The sequence below is a fragment of the Globicephala melas genome, chromosome 8 (assembly GCF_963455315.2).
Source record: "Globicephala melas chromosome 8, mGloMel1.2, whole genome shotgun sequence".
Taxonomy (NCBI): domain Eukaryota; kingdom Metazoa; phylum Chordata; class Mammalia; order Artiodactyla; family Delphinidae; genus Globicephala; species Globicephala melas.
In genome coordinates, this window is record NC_083321.1 from 7978144 (window position 1) to 7999693 (window position 21550).

General features: G+C 55.6%; 1 protein-coding gene across 3 annotated transcripts in view; it reads left to right on the forward strand.

Annotated features, from left to right (window-relative positions):
* Nucleotides 1-5948: 5948 nt before the first annotated feature.
* The window catches only part of MACROD1 (mono-ADP ribosylhydrolase 1), a 152906-nt gene continuing 137304 nt past the window's right edge, over nt 5949-21550 (forward strand). For 2 of the 3 annotated variants that reach the window (XM_030833802.3, XM_030833800.3), the window contains exons 1-3: nt 5951-6564; nt 16612-16713; nt 17357-17473. In XM_030833802.3, coding sequence (XP_030689662.1) covers nt 6267-6564; nt 16612-16713; nt 17357-17473 — 517 coding nt within the window. In that variant the 5' untranslated portion in view covers nt 5951-6266. Of the gene's footprint in view, nt 6565-16611; nt 16714-17356; nt 17474-21550 lie in introns of all 3 variants that reach the window. The other variant, XM_030833801.3, reaches the window with a different exon arrangement.

Here is a 21550-nt window from a genome sequence, read left to right on the forward strand (position 1 = left end):
TGCTCCGCAACGGCAGAGGTCACAACAGTGAGAGGCCCGCGTACAGCCAAAAACAAAAAAAAATACAAAATGCAATTCCATGCTTACAGATTTATCCCACCTGGGCCCAGCCTGGTGGCACAAGGATGTATACTGCAGCCCTGTTTGTGACAGCAAAAGGAATAGCACCCAATTACTTGTGTATCCATGGAGGATACTGGGAAACACGATGTTGCTGCTAGAGGACGGAATATTAGTGAGTGTTCAAAAGAACACTCCAGTAGATATTGACATGGAAACATGCCCACGATAGACTGCAGAACGACGAAAGTCATGCAGCAGTGTGTATGCCGAATCTTACTTTTGGTAAAAAAAAAGTGTGTGTATCTTTCTATATGATTATATATATGCATGGGAAAAGTCTAGACAGTTGTATAGCTAACTGCTAAAGTTGTTGCTTCTGTGGTTTGGGAATGGGGAGGGGTGCTGCATTCATTTGCTGGGGCTGCCATAACTAAATACCACAGATTTGATTCGGTGACTTGAACCACAGCAATTAATTTTCCCACAGTTCTGGAAGTCCAAGATCAAGGTGCTGATAGATCTGATTTCTTCTGAGGGCTCTCCCCTTGGCCTGCAGACGGCTACCTTCTCACTGTTTCCTCACATGGTCTTTCCTCTATGCAAGCACGCATCCCTAGTGTCTGTGTATCCAACTTTCCTCTTCTTTTTTTTTTGGCCACCACGTAGCTTGCGGGATCTCGGTTCCCTGACCAAGGATTGAACATGGGCCTAGGCAGTGAAAGCCCAGCGTCCTAACCATTAGGCCACCAGGGACCTCCCAAACTTTCCTCTTCTTATAAGGACACCAATCAGATTGGATCAGGGCCCACCCTGAGGGCCTCGGTTTAATTTCATCACCCCTTTAAAGACTCTGTCTCCAAATACTGTCCCATTCTGAGGTACTGAGGGCTGGGAATTTAACATATGAATTTTTTTGTGGGGTCACGATTCAGCCAATAACAGAGGTTTTCACTTTCTATTACGTTGTTAAAATTTGTTACAATGGGGACGTCCCTGGTGGTCCAGTGGTTAACACTCTGCGCTTCCACTGCAGGGGGCATGGGTTTGATCCCTGGTCAGGGAACTAAGATCCCACAGGCTGCGCGGTGTGGCGTGGGGGGGTGAGGGGGCAAAAACATTTCTTACACTGAACACTGCTATTCGAGCTAAATGTCCCCAGAGCATCAACCTCCTTCCCAGGCCTTCTCTGAAGTCAGAGGAGGGGCAGCGAGTGACCTCTGCCAGCCCAGCCAGCTCCAGGGCCCTCTGAGGCCCCTCCCCTGAGGAAGGCAATGTGAGCCACTCCGGATCACTGGCCAGGTCCTCAGACCCACGCTGAGAGGAAGCAGATGGAGGGGCCTCTGCCATGCAGGCCTATGATTTATAGCTACATGTTCTGGACATTTAGTACCTTGTAATCCATCCTTCCCCTTCACACCTCTCAGTATAACAACAATATGTTATTGGCCAATGAAACAGGTAGGTGATAAAACATGAAGAGAGCGCTACAACCTGGATGAAGGGAGGTGCAAAATTGTGATCACACAGCAAAGATGTTAGGGGGACCTGGGAGGTGCAGGGGTTCCTCTCTCTGAATGAGGCAGTAAAAAGAAGAAAGATGGCCAGGTAAAATGGGGTAGGGCTAAAACTTGAAAGACTCAGGAAACAATAATGCACTGGGCTTTAAAATCAAGCCCCTGGGGAGAGGAGTGCACTGCCCTGTGGGTCTCTTTAGATCTGGCAGTTATCCTGGGTCCTGCTCTGGTCTTAAAGACCAGAAGCTGGAAACTCTCACTGTACTGTGGTCCCGCACCCGACTGCATGTTCAGTCTTGCTGAGATGGTGAATCTGCTCCTCTGGGTAGCTTTGCAACCCTGAAAGGTGTGGAAGCCCGAAAAGCAAACCCAGAATCTTGCTACCAGTTTAGGAAGTTTTGTAATCATTCTGCTAATACCTGCATGTTTATTAAATGTTTTGAAACATGCATCAATCTACCCTATTTGATTTGCAATTTTAATTAGAAAGGAATGAATGGGAGACAGCCTGCAGTGATGACTGCAATAAAGGCTCCCATCCCTGTATGCCTGCCCTTTGCCACGGATTTGGCTGCTTCTGTGAAGACATGGAGTCTATTTCTCCACTTCTTGGATTCTGGGCTGGCCTTGTGACTCGCATTGCGTGCCGTGACTGTGTGAATTCTGTGCAACACAATGTGGTGAAAGTGATGTAGTGTGACTTCCGAGTCAGGCCTCGAGGCATTTTGCAGCCTCTGCTGACATCCTCTTGGAGCAGGGCTTGAGAGCAGCATGCTGTGAAGATGCCCAGTCTGGCATAGTGGAGGCCACATGGGACAGAACCGAGGGGCCTCGCTGACAGCCAGCGCCAATTGCCAGTCACATGAGTGAGGCCGTCCTGGGCCCCCCGCCCCTGTGGCCATCTGACACAGGAGTGGCCCAGGCAAGACCAGCAGATGAAACTTCCAGCTTATCCCAGCCCAAACTGCTGATGCAGAGGCCTGGTTGTTATTTTAAGCCAATGAGTTTTCAGTGGTTTATGAGGCAGCAAAAGATAACTGAGACAGTATAAAAGGATCTAAGTTCGTAAACGGTGTTTGAATATTTAAGAGAACTGATTTACCATGTTTATAAGTTTAATCTATTAGTGTATAACAATTGCTAACTGATTAGAAAAAAATATGCTTGGCTTGGGAGGGAAGAATAAGGTGGGGGATGAAGGCATCTTTACTGGCTACTCCCTCCCTGCTTATAAAAAAAAAAAAGAAAGAAAAAAATATGCTTGTAAAAAAATATATATATGCTTGTTACATGTGTAAGTCTCTTCTGCTGAGAGTTTGAGGCATTTGAGAGGACCAGCTATTTCAACTCTGTAAAATGTAGTTTAAAATCTATTAGGAAATTCAATTACCTAAGTTTGCAATTGGCATTCATTTTCAGAATTTAATGTTGAAACTGTGATTTAATTAAATATTCATCAAAGACTTAGTGAAAGTAATTGTTCTTATTTTTACACAAAACTTAGATTTATAAATAGAAAACTAGATTTGCAAGTTGCATTTGTATATTTAAGAAAAGCTAGTTCTTTTAATTTATGAGTTTAATAAATACAGTATTAATTTAAATACAAGCAGCAGTAGGTAACTTTTTGCTGCATGAAAAAAACCCCTCTCCAACATTAAAAATCCTCAACAGAAAACAGCGGGTGTTACAGCCCCACCAGAAGATTTGGCACTCCACAGACTCCCATGCCTTTGCTTCTGTGGGTCCCTCGGCCTGGAATGCTCCTGACACACATAGACATCTGTGGTACCTGGCAAGATATTACCTTTTCTAAAAGGTCCAGCTGAAACTCTGTGAAGAGGTCCTGCCTTGCCAAGTCAGAATCGCACTTCTCTGCCTAGACCCATCCGTGTGTGGGGCCCAGGCCTCTCTTAGAACAGACCCTGGTAGGCTATTGTCTGGGACCTTCTCTATCCTGGCTGCCATGTGAGAACAGAGCTGAACCCCAACAAAAAGAAATAGAAGGACTAGTTCAGATGCCGAGGGTGTCCAGGGTGCTTCCATGGCCTGGCTCTGGGGGACATGGATTTCAGGCTCTATGCAGAGGGCAGCCTCCTGATAGGCACTGATACTTTCTATGGCTGGGTCCCCTGCCTCTCCTTGCGTTCTCCTCCCCAGACTTTGCCGGGAAGGGTTTGGTGAGCAGAATAACGCCCCCCAAAGATGTCCACATCCTAATCCTTGGAGCCTGTGCATATGTTACCTTACATGGCAAAGGGGAATTAAGGTTGATAATCAGCAGACTTTAAATGGGATCATCCTGGATCATCACCGGTGAGTTCAATGTAATCACAAGGGGCCTTGAAAATGGAAGAGAGTCAGAGGGAAAGACCACCAGGGAAGACTGGTCAGTGAGATGGAACATTGCTGGCTTTGAAGATGGAGGAAGGGGCCCACAAGCCAAGGAATGTGGGTGGTCTCTGGAAGCTGGTGCTGACACCTTGATTTTTAGCCCAGTGAGACCGATGTCTGACTTGTATCCTACAGAACTTTAAGAAAATGAATTTTATTTATTTATTTAAATTTATTTATTTATATTTTTGGCTGCGTTGGGTCTCTGTTGCTGCGCATGGGCTTTTCTCTAGTTGTGGCGAGCGGGGGCTATTCTACGATGCGGTGCGCGGGCTTCTCATTGGGTGGCTTCTGTTGCAGAGCACAGGCTCTAGGCACGCGGGCTTCAGTAGTTGTGGCACTCAGGCTCAGTAGTTGTGGCTCACGGGCTCAGTAGTTGTGGCTTGCAGTCTCTAGAGTGCAGGCTCAGTAGTTGTGGCGCACGGGCTTAGTTGCTCTGCGGCATGTGGGATCTTCCTGGACCAGGGCTCGAACCCACGTCCCCTGCATTGGCAGGCGGATTCTTAACCACTGCGCCACCAGGGAAGCCCTTGTTTATTATTTAAGCTGCTACGTTTATGGGAATTTGTTATAGCAACAACAGGAAGCTAATACACAGCGTCACCCACATGCTTCATTGCCTGAATCAGTGACATTTGTGTAATCACTTACCAGACCACAGATAGGAACCAAACAACCTTGACCCAAGCCTGGACTCTGACCCCCATAGGCCATGTTGACCTTGGGCCAGTCCAGGCTTCTCATCTGTGCCCTAGGGCAGTGCTGCCTCACCAGGCTGTGGGGAGCACATAGTGAGTTAATGGAAGTAGAGCAAATGGGTGTAGAGGGCTTAGCTCAGCTCCAGCTGGTACCTAGTCCCCTGTGAATGGTTGCTGTCCTGGATGCAGTTGGCAAGGCCCTTCTTGCCCTGGTAAGTTATTGGAGAAGCGGCAAGTGGTGAGGTGACCTTAGGCCTGGGGGCCTGACTACTGCATCCTGAACTCATCTCGCTGACCTTTTCGGGGAAAGGCACAGGCCTCGTCGTTGGTGGTCCTGGAGTGTTGGGGGCCCTTGGCCCTTCCTTCCTGTCCCCTGGCTTCTGATCTACCCTCTCTGCCCACAGGTCTCCCACTGATCCTCTCTTGGGCACCACAGTGGTGCCAGCTGCATCCACAGGAGGGTTCTGTGATCCTCCTCACAGCCCTGTGAAGAGTTATCGCCACACTCAGCGCCAGAGAGGCCTGGAGCACAAGGCAGGTCTGCAACGGTCAGACCTGAGAGCTGTCTTCCTAATATACAGCTCAAGAAGCAAGGTACAAGGGGCCAGTGTACCCGAGTAAGAACGAGCAAAGCTGGTGCTAAAACCTTCTCTGGAACCCTGGCTTCTTGTCCCAGGTTAAAAAAATATCCACTATGGCGAGTTCCCTGGCCGTCCAGTGGTTAGGACTCTGCGCTTCACTACCGTGGGCCTGGGGTTCAATCCCTGGTCGGGGAACTAAGATCCCGCAAGCCACGGGAGGCGGCCAAAAACAAACAAACAAATATCCAGTATCATATTTATCAAATAATAAAATGGTATAGAAAGACATTAAAATTTTAAAAATCCATCCTTATAGTCCTTGTAAAAAATTAGGAAAAATATAAAGAAAAAAATCACCCCAATTCTTCCACCGAGAAGGCCACTTGGAACTAATTTTCTGCCTTCAAATTACACGATTTCCACCTTTGCCTCCCTAGCTGCTCTAGGTTCGGTTCCTGCCACCGCCGGCTAAGAAGCAGCAGTGCAGCGGCCTGGGGAAAGTCGCCCAACCGGACGTACCCGTTCGCGCCACTCGTCACCTCCCCACCGCCGGCGGGGACGCGCGGCTCCCGGGGACTGGGGGCGGGGTGGGTCCCGGGTGACCCATAGGGAGCCGCGCTCGACTCAGTACGCCCGGCCAGAGGGTCGGAGGCGGGGCCGGGGGCGGGAGGCACCTCCCACCAGGAAGTTGGCGGCGGCCGAGCCAGCCCTAAGAGGAGGCGCACGGCGGCCGCGCGACCCTGCGAGAACTGGACTCAGGCGCAGCGCGACCCCGCTGGCCGGGCGGGGCGCGCACGTGTGTATACGAGTGCGGGGGCCCGTCAGCGGCCGGGACTACAAGTTCCAGGGTGCCCAGCGGCGCGCCTGGGTTTTCTGGCCGCGCGGCCCGCTGGCTCCTGAGCAGGTCGCCGCGGGTTGGCACGCGTCACCTGGTTCCCAAGTAAATAAGGGAGAGACTCCCCGAGCACCGTAAATAGAGTCCAAGTGGGCGGGGAGCTGTCCCGCGCCGCCCGCTCATGTCTCTGCAGAGCCGAGTGTCCGGCCGCCTGGCACAGCTGCGCGCGGCGGGGCAGCTGCTCGGCGCCCGGCGCCCCTGGCCCGGCCCCTCGGCGGGTGCCACGCGGACCCGCAGCACTGCGTGCGGTCCCCCGGCGTCCCTGGGCGCGTACGACCCGCGCGCGCGGACCCCAGCGGGAGTTGGGGCTTGGGGGGCGGCGGCGGTGGGGCGGAGAGCCGGGGTGCGCACCTGGGCCCCCCTGGCCATGGCGGCGAAGGTGGACCTGAGCACCTCCACCGACTGGAAGGAGGCAAAATGTAAGTGTAAGCAGGAGGGAGGCGCGAGGGGCGAGGGCGGCCCTACGTGGGCCTTCTCCGGCTGGACAGCACCCCACCAGCAGCCTCGTCCACCCCAGAAAACTGGGGAAGTTAAGGTTCCATGTGCTCCGGTATGGACCCCCATTAACAGCCACGCCCCCCATGTGCCCAGCCCCATAAACTACTTCACCGCCCCGACCAGGTCCAGGTCCCCAGTGGGGGGCAGTGTGAGGAGGGTGGCCTCACGCCATTGAAATGTGTTGCTGGGCACCCCCAGGGAGCATCCAAGACCTAGTACCTTAATCTGTTGTGCACGAGGGAAGCTGAGGCCCAGTGCCAGAGCCAATAGGCCAGAGTCACTCGGAGTTCGCTTCAGGATCTGACATAGGCTCTGAACTCCCCAGCTTTTGCGTAGTGTGGTTTCTCAAGGGGTGGCATTTTAGGCAGAGTGGCAGGGAATGGGCTGAGGGGACAGCTCTGGGGCTGGCATCCCACCTGGTGGGATCAGATAGCCACAAGGAGTGGCCTCCCTGAGCAGGCCGGTTCCACCTCCCCCCTCGCCTACCCGGGGGGCCTGCCTCTCTAGGCACGTAGTTTGGTGCCCTTTTGCCCTTAACGTTGGCGTCTGGACACTTGTGAGCACTCTCTGCCTTATTCCTGGGGGACACAGGACAGAGGAGCTGCGGGGCAGGGCAGGGATGGGGCGTTGTGCCTATGAGAACAGTGACCCCCCCGCCGCCCCCCCCCCAATACCCAGGAATCGATCCATTTCCTCCCGCTCTGGGGCAGGGCATGAGTCCTGGTGGGCATGAATCCCAGGGCTGGACTCTGGGCCCGAATAGAGCAGGGAAGGCAGGCAACCTGACCTGCAGAGCCCCAAATAGCCCTGGCTGCCTGTCCAGCTGCCCCTGCCCTTCAGGGCCTGCTCCCTGGGCTCCTGTGACCATTCGGGCTGGATCCCCTTTCAAAAGAACAGGGGCAGCAGCTCATTGGCTGGGCCCTTGTGGTGAAGTGGGTTCAGCCAATGGGGTTGGGAAGGCAGGCCTAGGGCGGGCTGTGGTTGGGGGCAAGGGGAAGGCATCCTCTTGGGATTGGAGGTAGAGTTCAAGATGACTTACCACTGTCATGAATTGCATTGCCTTCACTGGGATCTTAAAGCACCAGCAGGAAGCACTTGACTTTGCTCCCGGAACACAAGGAGTGCTTGTCAGCCCTTCAGCCCTGGCCCCAGAACACCGTTCAGGGTGGGGAGTGGGGGCTGGCCCCCTGGTACGGGGACTGTCCCCGCAGGGAGCCCTGCTTTCCCTTCTCTGTCAGAGAACAGTAACCCAGGGTGGTGGGAAAGAGAGCTGGGGAGGCCAGGGCCCCAGGCACCTGTTCCTGGATCCGCCACTTTTTCTAGGACCCAGCTCTCTGCCCCTCCCATTCCTGGGTGCCACTGAAAACTTCCAGACCTCATGAAGCTGATGGGTCAGGGATTCCCAGGCTGCTCTCTGCTAGGAGCTGGGATTTCCATTCATTCAGTCCATGTTTATCGAGTGCCTTCTATGTAGCCAGCACTGTTGTGCTGGGGAGACAGGCAAGGACCCTGGCCTCACGGAGCTTAGGGGGAAGAAACGGTAGAGGATGTGATCAAGGCAATGAGACAATGCCAGGTAGAGGTCAGTGCTGCAAAGAAGCCGTGGCAGATGGGGCCGCGTGAGTGCCAGTGTCCAGTCAGGGGGCAGTGTGAGGAGGGTGGGCTTGCCCCAGGAACCCCAGCAGTAGGTGTGAAGCCGCCCGCCCCCCAGCAGCCGTTAGGTGGCAGTTTGTGGGGGTGACACACGGAGGTCTCTCTGTGTCTTAGTTACCTGTTGCTGCATAATAACAGGTTACCCAGACACTTGGGGGCTTAAAACAGCAAGCATTTATATTATCTCACAGTCTCTGAGGCTCAGGAAGCTGGGAGTAGCTTAGCTGGGTGGTCAGGCTCAGGGTTTCTCAGGAGGTTGGCGGGGACTTGGTTAGGGGTGGAGTGAGCCCTTCCCAGATGGCTCACTCCTGTGAAATGGCTGTTGCCCAAATGCCTCATCTGGCCCACATTCAAGGGGAGGGAAATTAGTTTCCACCTTTGGGAGGGAAGAGGATCAAAGAATTTGGGGCATATTTTTAAAACCGCCACACTGAGGGACTGCCTCAACTGGATTCTGCCTCTGATTGGGGTCCAAGCTTTGATCCTTTATTTATTTGGCCACGCTGCTCAGCTTGCAGGATCTCAGTTCCCCGACCAGGGATTGAACACGGGCCCCCAGCAGTGAAAGCGCCGAATCCTAACCACTGGACGGCCAGGGAATTCCTACAATCAGTGTTCATTTACCTAAGTATGCTGCTGTGTAACCACTACTTTGATCAATAGGTAGAACACTGCCATCGCCCCACAAGGTTCCTTTGAGCCCCTTTCCAATCAGTACCCCTTACTGCTAATCATTTTTCTATCTGTTCATTTTGTTTCTTCTTGAACTTCATATCACCAGAGGCATATACTGTGTCCGGTTCTTTTTACTAATATCTGTGTGACTCGTCCACATTATTGGGTGTACCGACAGTTGGCTCTTTTTTATTGCTGTGTAATGTTCCATGGTGTGGATGTACTGCAGTTTGCGCACGCAGTCTCCTGTTGATGGGCACTTGGTCTCCAGTTTGGGACTGTTGGGAGTAAAGCTGTTGTGAATATCCTTGTACATGTCTTTGATGGACATGTGCTCATCTTTCTGTTGGGGGTATACTTACACAGGCCTCTAAATGCTTGTCTATGCCTGAGATGATCCTCTCTCAAAGACTGGCACATAGTAACCAAACTCACAAGAGACTGATGTATAGTTCAGAGGGTTGAGGTGCAGTTCACGTTGAGGAAATGTAATAGCTGTGGGTCTGGAAACTCATGTGCACATGGGCAGGGCCTCCTCTCCCTGTGGAAAAGCCATGTGGAAGCCAATTCACAGTCTTAAGTTTGCTCAGGAGCAGGTGTTCTCAACTAGGGAGCTGGTTGAATGATTTTGGAAGCTGATCCCACTGCCCTGGGCAGGCTGGGCAAGCTTTCCTGCCAGGGGTGCGCCTACTCACTGAGGATGCCCTTCCCCGGGCGGTTGCTCAGTGTTCCAGTACAAATGCAGTGCTGAGTGCCTGCTCTGGGCCCCAGGTGCAGATGCCTCAGTCCATGGCCCAGCGAGTCCTCTGGACAGATAGTCAAATTCTGCCTGGGTTCTGCACATTCCTTTTTCCTGGGTTCAAGCTGACTGCCCACTTCCGTGGACCTGTTCTTTCTGTGGACCTATTCTTTCTCTAGGTAGGTAAATACCATGAGGCTGATCTTCCTGGCTAGGAGACATTCAGTCTTTTTGAGAGACCTCTGCAGTATTTGATTTCACTGGCCAGGGGTTAATTTCTATAATTTAATTCCCTCAGTTCTGGAGTGTCTCATTACCACCCGCCCCCGCCAGGTTGTGCCTTTTCATCAGAAGATTGTGGAAACAGTCCTACTGTAAGGCAGTTGGGTACGAGGGGACTTAAGTTCAGGCACTGGGGTGTTTGGGGGCTTTGCCTCCACAGGAGGGGCCTGGCCTCCAGGAGAAGGGCACAGATCCTCCTTCTGACCTGTGGTAGGGGCAGAGCTGTGTGCTAAAAAAGAGAACGGGTATTGGTGTCATCAGACATGGCAAGCCCTGGCACCACTGCTTCCATGCTCCCTGAGCCTCAGTTTCCTCATCTGTAAGATGGGACCAACAGCACCCGATTTGTAGGTTGTGCTGGGATCACATCAGAAACCATTGTGTACACAGCGGCCAAAGGGTCCCCAGTGCCCCCTCCCTTGACACCCCCCAGTGCCCCCCGTCCCTTGTCACCCCTCGGGTCTATCTCCTCTCTCTGCCCTGTTCTGGCCATGGGGACACTGAGCTTATATAAACTTGTCTCCCCTGTGGTCTCAAATGCTAGAACTCTGACCCTCAGTTCCTGAGCCCTGTTTCCTCTCCCAGGTGGCTCAGGATAGGGTCATGTGTTCCAGCCTGTTTGCATGGGGCAAGGCAAAGACTGATTTCAACCCCTGTGGGATTTCACGCAGAGCAGATGATTTATCTGATTCGACTGCCGAACCAGAAAATTTCCCAGGCACACCTGGGAATTGGGTGGGCTTCTCCCACCTGTCTTCTGGGAAGCAGCCTTGGCATGTCCCGGTGCGGGCGGAGGCGAGGGGGTCTGGGAGAGCAGAAAAGCTCCAACGTGCCTCCTGCCATCTCCCCTTTGCTCGTGCCATAGGCTTTGATGAGCCCCTGCTCTTGGGGGACGGTGAGAGGTGATTAATGCCCCCACCGCCGTGTTCCCAGAGCCCAGCTGTTATCAGCCCTGCCCACCCGCCCTTCTTCAGAAGAGGGGCCTCCCTCCGCGCCAGCCTGCCCTCAGCTTTCTGAGCACCGTCTCGTGAAGTGCTATAAAGACACTTCTTTAAACACATCACTGAAGTCCCGTTCGCCCGGTGCCCTTTACGGTTCTGACGCAGCCTGCTTCCTCCAGCTCGGCTTTCGTGCCCGGGAGCCGCTGAAAGCTTATCTGGGGTCAGACCTCCCCATCAAAATTTACTGCAAACATCCTTTTACAGCACCTGTCTCACTGAGTTGTGAAATACTCTCGCCTCTCCAAAAAGGAAAGAAAATTAAAACGTATGTTGTACATCTTTATCTTTATAAGAAAAATAAATCTCACTTGTGCTTTAAGTCGACACCTGTCCTTCTGGCAGAGGGAGGTGGCGCGTGTTATAAACGTGTGGGGCATATGCCCACCGTAAGGGTCCTGCTTCTCCTCCTCCCGGAGCGAGTGAGGAGGGCCTGGGGGCGGCCCCGCTGCTGATGAAGCTGAGGCTGTGAAGACAGCGCTCCGGTCCTCAACCGGCTTCTCCTTCCCATAAATCAGAGCAGTGCAGCCTGTGGCTCCTCGGGGTCAGGCTGCAACCTTGTTCTGGAGACGAGTGAGAACACGGCTCCCCGCACACTGGCCTCGAGAGGTGTGCGCTTGGGGACCACAGGCCGGAAGGGCAGGCTGGCAGGTGTCCCCAAGGTTGGCGCCTCGTCAGCCGGTAGCTGAGCTGGAAGCTCTGACGGTCTTCCTTTGCCGTCTCCGGGAAGCAGAGTCGTATTTTGGTCTTTGCTGGAGAGAGAGGACTGCGTGGGCTGTGGGTCACTCAGAGCAGACCTCGGGTACTGGGGAGGACAGTGCAGGACAGAGCCCTGGGCTGGGTCCCGCCCTGGCTTCCTTTTGCTTGCCTGTGGCCAGGGCGATTGCTCTGCTGATTTTGTAAAGCAGGGTGGTAGCATCTGCCAGATGGTGTCTGCTCGGGGACCTGAGCCATCTCTGGGCATCCCAGACTAGTGCCGTGGGGTGCCTGGGGCCTGCCCCAGCCAGAGGGACTCCGGTCTTGGGAGTCCTATGGGGTTGGTCTGCGCTCTGGCTGTGTCACAGTACGGGCCTGCACTCCGGCCACAGGTCCAGCCAGCTCTGAGTACTGGCACTTGGGCATGCCAAGGCCTCGGAGGGGGCCTTTGGTCACAGTTGTGCAAGACGATAAATATGGGGACCCAAATAACTTAAACAGCTCCTGCACCTGCTTTGCCCCAAGTTGGAAAAATAATGTTTCCCCTCCCACATTTTGTCTTGTTTTCATTTGCTCTCTTTGGGCCTTCTTATTTCACACACAGGAAAGACTGAGTATATCTGATGTGTATATCGCACTCGACAGCTTCCTCTGTGTTTTTGCAGCCAATCTTCTTGTTCACAGCAAGCTTGGGTGCCAAGGAAGGCTGGCCTTGTCCCTATTCTAGAGTCGAGAAAACTGAGGCTGAGAGGGTGAGCACCATGCCCACGAACATGATGGTGGGAGGTCATGAGCCCAAACCTGGGGGGACCGAGGAGCAAGAGTGGAATCAAACCCCCAGCAGCGGCCAGGCCACGGGCCGGCAAACGCCCCAGATGGGCCGGGGGAGGCTGCCAGAGCCTTGCTTTTGCTCTCCCGTCCAGCTGTTCTAGATTTCTCTCCGTTTCCCCACCCGTACGCTCTCTCCGACCTCAGGGCTTTTGCACGCGTTGTTCCCTCCTCCCGGGAGACCCTGTTCTGTTAGCAAACTTGCCCGCAACCTTCAGGTCTCAGCTCCTTGGTTCATTGATTCATCCCACAGATGCCCAGGGACACTCACACACGCTTATGCTGTGCCAGGTGCTGGGAATCCAGCATAAACATGACACATCCCCATATGGCCAAGGTCAAGCAAAGCACAGATGGTAGGGGAGGCAGCTGCTCTGGGAGGGGGAGGGCAGTGAGGAGGGAACTGTAAAGGAAGACCAGGCAGGAGGCACAGCAGGTACAAGGGCCCTGAGGCGGGAAACAGCTTGGCTGTTGGGGGAACTGAAAGGCTGAGGGGCTGTGGGCAGGGTGAAGTGCAGTGGGGAGGGTAGCACGGGAGGAGGTTGGGAAAGAGGCAGGCTCTCCAAGCCCTGGCAAGGACTTGGGGTTTGAACTGAGCTTCACACAGAGAGACAGCTTCTATCTGACTTCTGTCCCTAATATCTCTGGGCTGCTGTGTTAGGAGCAGACCATAGGGTGGACACAGGGAGTCAGCTGGCCGGGCGGGGCGGGGGGGAGGCGCTTCCAGAGGGGTCTAGGGAGCAATCAATGACGGAGGCTTAGCCCTGGTGGGAGTAGCAGAAGGCACGGTGTCTGTGGTGTTGGGGGGATAAATCTAACAGCCTGCAGATGGATGGAAGAGGGAAGAAGAGAAAGGAAAGGCCCTTGGTTTGGGGCCCCAGCAAAGTCTGGGGCCGTTCACTGAGAAGGAGGAAGGATAGAAAGGTCAGAAGCTCAGTTCTGCACACACAGAATTTGGGGGTGAGAGCATGCTGTGGGCCTGGGGGAGCAGATGCGCGGAAGAGGCGAGGGGCTGGAGGTGCAGCCTTGGGCTCATGAGCGTTTTCGAATGTGTGGAACTGATGTGAAAGCCCAGGGAGAGGGTGTAGATTAAGGAAGAGGGGAGGCAGCAAGGAGGCTGAGAAGGGGGGCCAGCGAGCAGCCTGGGATCGGAAGTTGGGGGTCCTGAGAAGAAAGAAGGGGTTGGGGGTGCTGAGCGTACAGGGGAGGCCAGGAAGGGCCACGGAATAAGGACAAGTGGCCAGTGTGGTGCCTCTGACCTTGGCCTTGATGGAGAGGTGGGGTCGGGGGGAGGAGGAAGTGGAGACAGCGAGTGGAGACAGTGGAGTGAGGCAGAGAAACGAGGCCACAGCTACAGCGTGTGGAATGCGTGGTTGAGGGAGGGTTTTGTTTTAAAAGCCCGGGTACACCAGAAGGTGTTTGAGGGCAGGCAGGACAGTCCAGTGGAGGGGGAGCCGCAGGAGTGAGTCCTCGGGGAGGTGAGCTGGGCGGCCCCGGCTGGGAGGAAGGGCCTTCGTGCCCAGTGACCTGAAGGAGGGAGAACGAGATATGGGCAGGTGTTGGGGGGGTGTTCTGCCTTGGTGGGAGGGGGAGGCAGCATCCACTGGATGGACGGCTGGGAGGACGAGCGGAGGAGCTTGGGAGAGGGAGAAGGGGGAGGGGGCACCCACTTCCGAAGGAGCGGCTGGAGTGGCCTCCTAGGGAAGATGAAGAACTTAGCGGGAGCCTCTGCTTGGTTGGTGGGGGTTCCTCGAGCGATTTGCAGCTCCTGGGGCAGACCGGAGAAACTGGGGGTACCTCTTCCAGGAAGCTGTCCCAGCCGCCCCTCTGTTTGGTCAGGCCCCAGACCTCGCCTCGCCTCCCAGGTTTGGTGCATGGTGGGTGCTCAGTAAATATGTTAACTGACTGATCTGTATTCAGACTGCCAGGGAGAGGCAGAGCCTGGATGGAGTCGAGCCTGTTTTTTGCTTGGTGGTACCGTCTGCCGGCAGCTGAGTGCTTTGTTTTGTGCCCAGCTAAGCCTGTTCTGCTTCTCATTTAACGCGAGGGAGCTTTCTGTGCCCCCATGTTACAGAAGAAGACAAGCAAGGCTTGGAGAAGCACTTCAGTTCCTTCAAATACCAGCACCATCCCCCCACCGCCACCCCTCCCAACACGCAAAGAAAGGAGCGTTTAAAGTAGGAGCTCTTGGCCTGTTTCTCAGATCATGGGGAGGGCAGACCCTTGAGAAGGAGGCTGGGAAATGGGCTGTGAGCATCCAGGGACTCTAGTGACAGAGGGGACTGTCCACGCTGGGTACCACCCACGCTGGATACCCTTGCCTCTTAGAAAGAATGAGAATGGCACTGCTGTGGGGGGATTCTTAATCTCTACCTGGTGGAAGCATTTTTAATCTGATTTGGGTGCCCCTGGGATGAGGTGCCCCTGGCTCCCCTCAGCATCATTCTCCCCCTGTGCTTGCCTCCTGCCCCACACCCTGGACTGCACCCACCCAGAACCTCGAACATGCTGTTCCGGATGGTGGAACACCCTTCCCTACCCTGGCTACCTCTCAGTCCTCTTCCCAGTCTCTGCTAAGCCCCCCTGGACTGGGGTTCCGGCTACCTCCTCTCCCAGTCCCCGAGTGTCCCTTCCGTAGCACTTCTTGGAATTTGGATTGCTCGCTTGATCGGGTAAAGCCTGGTCAGCCTCTGTCTCCCCTGCTGCATTATAAATTCACGAGGGCCAGGACCACGTCTGCATTGCTGGGGGTTGGATCTCCAGCACCATGTGTAGGACCTGCGTGTGATGGGTGGTTAAGGAAGGGGGTGGGAAGTGGCTGCCGGAGAGTGTGGTTCTATCTCGAGCTGGAGTTGGTGTAAGCAAATTCAAGGTGTAACGAGCTTTTGGTAATAATTCCCTACAGTGTTGAGCTGGACTGTGAACGGGGCCCTTTCCAGGCTCCTCGGGCATCTTGAGGAGCAGAGGCTTGGATGGACTGACTTCGGCAGGGCAAAGGCACATATGGGGGACCCACCTGTCTCTTGAATATCTGTCTGTCTCTGCCTTTCCACAGAAGGCTCCAGCAGGCAGACCCTACCTCTCCCCCTACCCCCTCTAATTGCCCTCCTACCTCTGCACATTTTCTGATGCTTTTTGGGTTCCTTGACTGTGGTCTTTCCTCTTTGTTGTCCCCCCCTCCCCTGGTGGTCACTGGGGGCTGCTCCATCTGGGGAGTGTGTGGTGGAGGACAAGGCTGGGCGGAGAGCCAGGCTGCCCTGGTGGTCTCAGGCCGGCAGGGGGAGCCCACGAGCTGCGAGCCTGGACTGCTGCTCTGGAGAGAGGCTTCCCTGCCTGGGGCCACCCAAAGGGAAGACCAGGCCCAGCAGGGGAACCAGCCTGGGTGGACCCAGAATCTGTGAGTGGATGGGGGGCCTGGCTTCCCACTCACTAGCTGTATGACCACGGGTGGCTTCCTGACCTTCCTGAGCCTGTTTCTTGATCTGTAAAATGGGGACAATTCCAGCCACTCCCTTGATTCATGACTCACCCCAGTGGGCATCTCTCCGCGGGGAGCCCTCTGCCAATGCAGGGGGTTTGTCACAAACGGGCACCAGACCCACTTGGTTCTGTGGCTCTTTGAGGAGCACGGGTGTCCTGGTTCCCTGTGTCCTGCTGCCTACAAATAACGACAATGATGATGTAACTGATTCAGTGCCGCCGACCTACCTGGCCTTAGCATGCATGAGTAAGCTTGAAATTAGTCTGCAAGGGCTGTCTTGAAGATATTAGGGACCCAGAGGTGTGGATGCAACTGGAAAGTGGCAGAGTTGAATTCTGCACTCAGGTCTGTGGTGCCTGAGAGACACCCTCCACCTCCATGGGCCTCAATTTCCCCTCCTAACAAAGAGGGCACAGCAAGATCTTCTAGGGGACCCTCCTTCCGCGCCCCTCCCCGTGTGCTTGCGGGAAGGATGGGTGTGCAGGGCTGCTTTGCATCCTTGGACGAGGCGAGCATCCCCGTGAGGATAGGAGACCTGTGGGAGGTGGGGAGGCCCCCTGGACTGCTCCTCTCCCTGCCCGCCTGACTCTCCTGCCCACCCCACCCACCCCTGCAGCGTTTCTGAAGGGCCTGAGTGACAAGCAGCGGGAGGAACATTACTTCTGCCGGGACTTCGTCAGGCTGAAGAAGATCCCGACGTGGAAGGAGGCGGCGAAAGGTAGGCCCTGCGCTGGGCAGCCCAGCTGTCCGGGTGGTGTGTGGCCCTTTCAGGCCCATACCTTGGGAGAATCATAAAGACAAGGCCAAGAAGGAGAATGGCGGCAGCATTTATGAGTGCTTGCTGTGTGCGGGCCCTTTGCGGTGTCACCTCATTTAATTATCAACACAGCCTGAGGCAGGTTCGGTTTTTATCGCCATTATACCGTTGGGAAACTGAGCCTTAGACCTGCAATCCCATGGCCGCTGGAGCTGGGATTTGCTGCTTGGTGTAGCGGCCAGCAGTGCAGCGTCCTGGTGAGCGCGTAGGCCCTGCAAATTTCAGGCCTGGTAACTGGGAACCCAGGCCAAGTTACTTAACCCTCCTAGGCCTCAGTTACCTGGTGTGTAAAACGGGGATGGATGGCATTGCTACTCTACCTGTGTGCAACGTTGTGCAGATTCAAGGAGATGAGTGTGTGCTGCACACAGTAGGTGCTTAGTCTGCGTGGGCTGTCATCACCGTGTCGTCGGTCCTCGCGTGGCACGTTGCCTCTGGAGGTGGAGGGCAGTTGATGGTGGCTTGCCTGACTGGTGGCCACTGGTGGGTCACTCTGCTGTGGGCACCTCTCTATGACCCCACCCTCGGCCTCTGCTTGTTCCAGGGGTGACCGTGAAGGTGGAGGAGCCCAAGTACAAGAAGGACAAGCAGCTCAATGAGAAGATCTCCCTGTTCCGAGGTGATATCACCAAGCTGGAGGTGGACGCCATCGTCAACGCCGGTGAGTGAGGGCTTCTGGCCAGCCTGAGCCAGAGACCTGGGTGGCCACCTCGTCACTGTACCAGGCACACGTGGATGCCACCTGGCTCCAGTGAGGCTCGGGTGGCTGGGCGAGGGTGGCCTGCTGGCGCCACGGGAGCCCAGCGTGTCGGCAGCGTGGACTCCTCTCCCCTTGAAACCCTGACCTGCTGCGTCAGGGGCGCCATGGCTGAGCTGCCTCGAAGCTCTGAGACCCGTTAGTGGCGGGTAAGGGAGAGAGCTCCGCTGGAATTGCGCCGGACTGCCCTGCCAGGAAGGCGGTGGCCAGAGGGGGTGGTCCGACCTTGGGGGCTGCAGATGCCCCTGACCACTGCTTTCCTTCCTCCGCCTCCTGCCCTCCCAGCCCCCCTTCTAATTGGGGTGGGCGAGGAAACATGTTGGGGAGCATGTCAGAAGAAGGGTGGGGGCAGAGGCCCCTGCACCCCTGTCAGCTTCCTGCGACGGCTCTTGCTGACTGGGCAGTTTATTGTGATGAGTTGAGGAGTCTTTTGTGTCTCTCCCCTCTTGGGAGAGGGAGGAAGGTGGCGGCTCTGCTCCCAGGCAGTGGTTGTCTGGCTGAGGTCAGGAGTGGTGGGTCAAGGGGCGGTCAAGTCCAGCAGGTGCTCAGGTGGTTCACAGGACAAGGGCGAGTGGGGGCCGAATCCCCCCACTGTGGTTGCCAAGTGTCACAGGACGGAGCCTCCTTCCTGGAGAAAGGTTCGCAGGCCTGGGCAGACCCCCTTGTCTTGGGTTCCAACTCATAGGGAAACTCCACCGTGCTAGCCGCTCCCCACCTGCGCAGCCTCAGGCGCTCCCAGGAGCGTCTCAAATCTCCTCATCGCGCCCTTGGGCTTGCAGCCACTGGCTGACCCCAGTGCTGGCCAGGGCGTGGAGTAGCCAAGTGACTCTGGGTCTTGGTGGTGCCCGTGCTGGTCTTGCTAAGCGACTGGGCTTGAGTGACCAGGGGAGAGGTGGCCACTCATCCGCTCTGGGCCCGCTTGTCTGTGATCTGGGTTGCATTTCCGGCAGTGGCATTGCTCTGCGTGTCTCCCCGCTGACGTTCGCAGAACTGTGTGGTCACAGGGGTGTTCCCTCCCCCCTCATTGCCTATTTCAGCGCACAGGTGACCAGTCACAGGAAGGTAGGAGTTCTGACTCGGAGCAGGGTGTGGTGGGGTCACCTTTGGGTTTCTGCTTCCTCTGATGTGTTTCTCTTGGGCCACTAGGATGGTGGGTAGCAGCGAGGTCCCCATCTGGGGAGACACAGGGCTAAGACAAGTCAAGTCACAGTGGCCCAGGAGAGAAGGGTATTCTTGCTGCCTGGACCCCAGAGGGATGGCCTGGTGTGGAAGGACCAAGCCTTGGGGCCCCGGCTGAGGGGACATTGCCACAGGCCTGCGAGGCTGCCCTGCCTAGTGCCCTGGGCCCTGTCAGTCACTGGCAAGGGTGTGGGAGGCGCCCCGCTGGTACTTTTTTTTTTAAATAAATTTATTTATTTTATTTATTTATTTTTGTCTGTGTTGGGTCTCCGTTGCTGTGTGCGGGCTTTCTCTAGTTGTGGCGAGCGGGGGCTACTCTTGGTTGCGGTGTGCGGTCTTCTCATTGCAGTGGCTTCTCTTGTTGCGGAGCACGGGCTCTAGGCACGAGGGCTTCAGTAGTTGTGGTGCACGGGCTTAGTTGCTCCGTGGCATGTGGGATCCTCCCGGACCAGGGCTCGAGCCCGTGTGCCCTGCATTGGCAGGTGGATTCTTAACCACTGCGCCACCAGGGAAGTCCCCCCACTGGTACTTTTCTTCCTGAGCTGCAAAGTGGCCAGAGAGAAAAGTAGGGCATCTTATCCCCTCCTTCCCAGCCAGGTTGATGGTTGGCAGCCAGGAGGGAGGGTGTGGGGACCCAGGCAGGGTGTGGGCAGAATGCAGATGGAGTGGTGTGGGGGCTCTGGAGCCTGCCCGCGGGGCTGCAGGCATGATTAATGGCTCTGCCTAAGTGCCCTTGTGCCTGGCCAGACTCTGAGTGCAGCAGCTCTGTCAGCCTCTCATGCTCTCAGGGAAGCGCTTTGGTCCTGGCTTCATTTGATTCGCCAGGGCTGGGCGTGGCAGTGTTTGCTGTGTCTTTCTGGGGACTCCCCTTCTCCATGTACCTGCCTGGGCTTGCATGATGGGAATGGCGGGAAACCCACCCATTGGATAGTTGGGGATATTAGGGTCTGATGCCCATGAACAGTGATGCTCACGCAGCACCTGGCATGAACAGAGCCCTCAGCACCTACCGCTGTTGTCGGTGCTCGAATTGATGTCAGCAGAGTCACTGGACGTCAACCCTGGCCCAGGGATGCCAAGGGATCCTGGTACTTCCTACAAATGAGCAGCTATGCCTCCCCCTGCCTGCCTCAGTTTACTAAATACCTCCTGGTGTGTCTTCCCGGGATCTCCTTTTTTTCTAGAAAGAGTCTCATAGCAGGGAGGACCCAGAACCTGCCTGGAACCCCAAAAAAAGACTGAGGTGGGCCCTGGATCCAGAGCTCCCACACAGAGCCTGCATCCCCTGCAGACCCTCCCTGCAGGTTTTCCCAGCCCGGTGTTTGGGTGGCCTTGGCACTAATCAGACCTCGGGGGTCTTTGGTGGGTTTGGTACCCTCCAGCATCCTCCCTGGGCACCCCCCAACCATGGCCTGGGGCCGCCGCCCACCAGGGGGCAGCAGAGATCGCGGTTCCTGCGCACAGCAGAGCCGGTAAATCAGCCTGTTTATTAGCGGAATAAAAGTCGCGGCAGCGAGGGGCTTTTCAGGGCTGCATAAATCTGGTCTGTGCCTCGTGAAACCCACATGTGCTTAATTCATATGTAAAGTTTCAAGCAGGAAGAGAATACGTGTCCATTAAATTCTATTTGACTTGATTATAATCATTAGCCCTGAATAATTGCTTCTCAGCGCCGACCGCGGAGCCACCACAATGAGGAAAAGGAGCGAGCAGTTATCTCGGGGTGGGAATTTTTTAATTTTTATTTTTGAAGTCAGGGGCAGTGTTGGTCCCGCCAGGGTCTGTGGCCCATGGGGAGCTGTGTGGGTCGGACAGGGCTGGGGGCTTGAGGTCCACTGTGGAGCTTCTGGATTTTCTCGGGAGGGGGTGGGGGGCGGGGAGTCTCTCTTTGTCCCTGAGGCCAGATGGGGAAGGGGAGGGAAGATGCCATCGCTGCCTGGGCCTTGCTCCAGCTGCAGGGACCATGGAGGGGGAGGCCTGCAGGGGGCTGGGAAGGGCCTGTGCGAGAAAGGGATCAGCGCCCCAGAACCCCTCCATCCTGAAGAACTGTGGCTCGGGGGTGTCTCCAGCTGCGCAGGCGCTCTTCCCATCCCTAGGGAGGACCCTGGGGGTCCTTGGAGAGGGCAGGGGCCGGGTGTCCTCTCTTCCTGCCCCCTTCACTTCTCCCCTCCCCGCAGAGTGACTCCACCCACAGCCTCGCTCAGGACTTTGGAAAATCAGACTCAGTTTCCCAACTGTTCCCCTGGCATTTGAAGTCCAGGGCTGGTTTTTACCCCACTCTGTTGATATTTGATATGTGATTGGGGTGTGTGTGCCATTATGTGCCTGTAATAGTGGATGTGTGTGTGATTTGCTGTGTGTATAATATGATGTATGTTATATGGTATGTGGAGGGGGGCTGGAACAGAGTAGAAGGATGTTTGCCTGGCCGGTGGCAGGGCATGAGGTCACAGGGGACAGGACCAAACCCCCTCAAGCCCCCAGGGGCAGTGCAGGCCTCCCCGGGTCATCCTTGGTCTTGCCCTGGTGGCTGCCAGCCGAGGCCACTTGCTCGGGCAGAGTCTGGAGAGTCTCAGGCTCCTGCCATCTGTGCTGGCCGCGGCTCCTGCCCACGGGGGCACACTGCATCCATCTTAATTAAATTGGGCTGCCACGCTGGTGAGATAAGCCAGGAAGCCCCTGCAGCCCCCATTCTGGAGCAGGAGATTCTTTGGGGCAGCGCCTGCCTCTCCAGCTTGGCCCCACGTCCCCCAGGCTGTGTCTAGAGAGAGCCAGGCCTAGCATCTCCTCCAGAGAAAGCTT